Genomic DNA, 4997 nt, shown 5'->3' with positions numbered 1-4997 from the left:
TTGAGTAACAATATGTGAAACTAAAGCCGGGCAGACACTAGACGTTTTTAGTACGATCTACAGGTTCCTGATCAGCTCCCGGCACATTTGACCAAATCTTTAGATCAAACCCAGAGTAAAACATAATGCCACAGTCTCGTAAAGTGTAAGCACATAACCCATTTGCGGATGATGGCTCCCATAGGCTCCCGGGCACTCTACGAGCACCTACGGCATCCCGAAAATGTTCAAACATGTTGAATATATTCGGCCTCAATTAGTAGTCCAAACATAGTAGTCCAAACATACTGCCGATTACTAGTTCATTACGATTTGACTTGACTGAATAGTTAAATATTAGACCAGTCAAAACATTTCTATTGTATTACAGCCATAACTAGTGGGAAAGGATTTCAGAAATTGTATGAAAGCTAAGAGAAAGCCTGTGGGTGTGTCAGGGCGTGGGCACCTGAGAGATCCTGTATAAAACAAGTGGGAAGACCCACTCTCACACTGTATCTCTTTAGTATCCTTTTAGGAGCACAGAAACTACTTCTACTACTACTACTCTCACACAGTGCTTGATACTGACAGATCTTCACTGCAAACATGAACAGCAAAGTGTCTCAGTCTGGTGAGTAGCGTTTAGTTTATAAAGATGGGAACTCAAGTCAATGGTATTGATTTGTTTTTTATGTGCTTTTTCCTTTGAACTTCATGTGCTCTAGAAATATACTGATGTATAGCAGTGGGGAGCATTATTTTATATTACTCCACTGCTTTTATTTCCTGTTCAAGTTGACACAAAATGTTAACATTATTAGTTACATTATAATGTACAAGTCAGTGGAGTAATTCATATTTAAAAATAAATAAATAAATTGAAACATGTTTTATTAATACTTTAGGTAAGTCTTTATTTTTTTACATTCATAACTAACAATGTGTTTTATTCTTGTATGCGCTTATTGTATATGACTGTTTTAGAGCACGACCTTCTCTATCTTTCATTCTCTTTCTCACCTGCTGTAATGATTCTAAAAAGGAACACATGGATTTGACATTTATTTTTGAGCTGTGGTGCCACGTTCTGACCATAGTTCTTGTGTGTTTTGCTTGTTTTAGTGTTGGTCAGGACGTGAGCTGGGTGGGCATTCTATGTTGTGTGTCTAGTTTGTCTGTTTCTGTGTTTAGCCTAATATGGTTCCCAATCAGAGGCAGGTGTTTTGTGTTGTCTCCGATTGGGAATCATATATAGGTGGCTTGTTTTGTGTTGGGGTTTGTGGGTGGTTGTTTCCTGTCTTTGTGTTTTCTCTGCACCAGCTAGGACTGTATCTGTTTGCCACATTTTGTTATTTTGTAATTGTTAAGTGTTCACGTTTATCGTCATTATTAAATATGTTGAGCACAAACTACGCTGCGTCTTGGTCCAATCCCTGCTACACCTTCTCTTCTCGTGAGGAGGAAGGCTGCCGTTACATGTGGCCTTTATTTATATATTAAAACCAAGAGATTGCTTGGTATTTGATGGGAGTCAACTTACCAAAAAAATTATAATCGCCTAAAAACAGTTTAGCACATACAGATGTAGGATCTTAATTTTATAAATATTTTGTTGCTGAAGGTTTTCCTGCACAGCAGCAAATGCAAAATTGTAGTGGATTTGCGTTTTAAGTACTCTAAAGTTTCTAATGTCCACTTCGAAAGTTCAGACTTGATTTTCCCTAACGAACAATATGTTAACCCCGACAAAAATGCCCATTTATTATAATCCATATAATAATTCACATTTCCTGTTGTTGCAGCATTATTTTCCTGCTGTAGCAAACTGGGTAAAATTAAGATCCTGCATCTGTAGAGGCGATGCTCACAGATTATTTTGTGCAGACCATGAAGTACTGCTTTGTGTTAAAATTAAGAAGTGTGAAACAAATTGTTTTTGCAAATTACTCAAAATATGCTAACAAGCAGTACATGAAGTCTAGACCTCTTAAAAATTTAACAAGTGTTTTTGTTAACCACAGGAATCCAACTGCTTACACAAAATGAGGAGTTCCGCATTGTTCTGGTCGGGAAGACAGGAGCTGGGAAAAGTGCTGCAGGAAACACCATTCTAGGGAAAACAGTTTTCACATCAACATTTTCCTCTATTTCTCAGACAAAAGACTGTAAAAAGACAAGAGGGAAGGTGGGTGAGCAAAGTGTAGCTGTTATTGACACCCCAGGTTTGTTTGATACTTCATTTTCCAATGAGGAGTCACTGAAAAAGATTGCTAAATGCATCTCTTTCTCTGCACCTGGTCCCCATGTGTTCCTGGTTGTGATCCAACTGGGAAGATTCACTGAAGAGGAGCAGAAAACTCTGGAGATAATTAAGAGATTCTTTGGTGATGAAGCATCGAAATACACCATGGTTCTCTTCACAAATGGAGACCTTCTTGTTGATAATGATGTTACAATTGAACAGTTCCTGCTTAAAAATTCAGATCTGGATAGTGTACATTCCCAATGCAGTGGGGGATATCATGTCTTCAACAAGAAAGATAAGAATCCCTCCCAGGTCACTGAGCTGCTTGAGAAGATAAACAAGATGGTGAAGGTGAATGGAGGAAGCCACTACACCACTGAGATGTTCCAGAAGGCTGAGAGAGCGATTGAAGAAGAGAAGAACAGGATCATGAGAGAGGAAGAAGAGAAGATACGCAGAGAGGAGGAGAAACTGAAGAAAGAAAAAATGAAACAAGAGGCTCGGGAGAAAGAGCTTAAAGAGGAGAATGAGAGGATCCTGAGAGAGAACAAAGAGCAGAAACACAGACATGAGGAGGAACTGAAGAAAATGAAACAAGAAGCTCAGGAGAAAGCGATTACAGAGGAGAAGAAGAGAATCCAGAGAGAGAAGGAAGAGCAGAGACTCAGGGAGGAGGAACTGGAGAAAATGAAACTGGAAAAAGAGGCTAAAGAGAAAGAAATAAAGGAGGTGAGGGAAAAACATGAAAGGGAGGCAAGAGAGAGAGCTGAAGGAGAAAATGGCTTTATAGATGGTTTTATTAAAAGAGTTATTGAACCAGTGGTGAAAGCAGTAAAAGGTGCTTGCGGTATACAATGAACATCTGAAACAATGCTGTTCGAGAGTCCCAAGCTTAGTCACATTGAATGTAATTACAATTGTATTGCATTGCATTGAATGCATCTACATACAGTGTACTCTGTTGCCATTCTAATGTTATAGTCTGTAACTGTGGACCCATTGACTTCTATAGATGTATATTCTATAGCTTACATAAATCTCTATGACATTTAACCTGGCTCTGCTGTGTCTGTGATTGTTTCCATTTATGTCAATAGTAAACATTATGTAATGAGAATTTAGACAAATGCCAGCTACAATAGATTACATTCAATATTTTCATTTATATTCAATGAGGATATTTTCTTAAAATAACACAAATAATCATCATGACAGTTTATTAAAGCTGGTAATTAGCTACATACGTGATTTCAGGGTAGTTTTCATGCATTGGCATTATAAATAAAATATGTTTTAATCAACAACAAAAAATAAAAAACGTCTTCATTCAGTGCATTACACTCCATGACTCGGTCGTTCCATGGACATATGGGTCGGTGTTCATACCATTGTCATTATGACATCATCAATATGGGACAGAACAGTGGAATTCTTTAGATGGATGCACACAGTTGTCCAGACTCTGTAAATCATGCTGTTTAAACAGTGAAGTAATAAAGAGACTCTCTGGCCAACACAGTTAAGGGAGAGCGGCTACGTCCCAATAGTCTTATTTATCTTTCCTCCTCCTCCTTTCCTACAGATCACTAGATAGATTAACTGGTTAGAACTGGTTATGAATGTTAATAGCTATAGCCAAATAGTCATGAATCTTTTTAAGTTCCCTCATATTAGTTGATATATAAACCTTTTCCTGGTCCTGTATAGCTTCTCCTAGAGGTAAAGGTTATGAGGAATGGAAGCCATTGACGGTTATTGAGACACATATGTGAGCCATGGTGGCCTGGTCTGTCTGAGTCCTCCAGGCCAGCAGAGGGAGAAAAACAAATCCTAAACTCTGGGACCGACTGACAAATTGGCATCCTATTCCATATATAATGCACTACTTTTGACCAGGATGCATGGGGCTTTGTTCAAAGTAGTACGCTATATAGGGAATAGGGTGCCATTTCATCCCAAACAGACAAGGAACCAGCAGGCCTATGAAATCAAAAGTGCAGTGATTTTCATCAGTAATTATAGTAAAGATGATGTACACCTCACTCACTTCATATACAATTATTACAGTCAGTTCTCTAATCTGTCACACACAGGTACGGGGAAACAACCAGCAGACATTTACCATTTCAATACAGACATCAGGGGACAAACCTTAGTCATTCAGTCACACACATACTATCTCTCTCCCTCTGACACACAAGCAGGCGCAAGCTCTCTCTCACACACACACACACGCACACACGCACACACACAAACACACAAACACGGAACCTTGGGTGGAATAATCAGTACAAAGAGGAGAATTGCTTTTCATGATGTTTCAAAGTTACACAGGCTGTTAAAACACGCTGATGATACCTGGATCATAGAGGGTTATGGGAAGAACACTGAGAGGATACCTGGATCATAGTGGGTTATTGGAAGAACACTTTGAGTTTTGAGGGAAGAAGAAGGACCTGTTTGAATTCAATTCAAATCTCACGCACCACCCAGACCAGTGAAGAATCATTAGTAGGAATCAAATAGAAAGATTCAGAGTGTAGAAAGTGAGTGAACAAACCAGTGACACACTGCAGTTATCAAATGGCTCCAGGTCAACAACCAATATATAAGATCTCAAAAGAATAAAAATAAGAAAATAATGAATTCACACACACACACACACACACACACACACACACACACACACACACACACACACACACACACACACACACACACACACACACACACACACACACACACACACACACACACACACACACACACA

General features: G+C 38.8%; 1 protein-coding gene across 1 annotated transcript; it reads left to right on the top strand.

Annotated features, from left to right (window-relative positions):
• Nucleotides 1–291: 291 nt before the first annotated feature.
• Nucleotides 292–3567, top strand: LOC139579312 (GTPase IMAP family member 9-like). Its single transcript, XM_071407871.1, has 2 exons — nucleotides 292–613; nucleotides 2004–3567. The coding sequence occupies exons 1-2, from the start codon at nucleotides 589–591 to the stop codon at nucleotides 3083–3085; spliced, it is 1107 nt and encodes a 368-aa protein (XP_071263972.1). The 5' UTR covers nucleotides 292–588; the 3' UTR covers nucleotides 3086–3567.
• Nucleotides 3568–4997: the final 1430 nt, after the last annotated feature.

The sequence above is a fragment of the Salvelinus alpinus genome, chromosome 6 (genome assembly GCF_045679555.1).
Source record: "Salvelinus alpinus chromosome 6, SLU_Salpinus.1, whole genome shotgun sequence".
NCBI lineage: Eukaryota > Metazoa > Chordata > Actinopteri > Salmoniformes > Salmonidae > Salvelinus > Salvelinus alpinus.
Note: the sequence above shows the minus strand (reverse complement) of the source record. Positions and strands in the feature narration are given on the sequence as shown.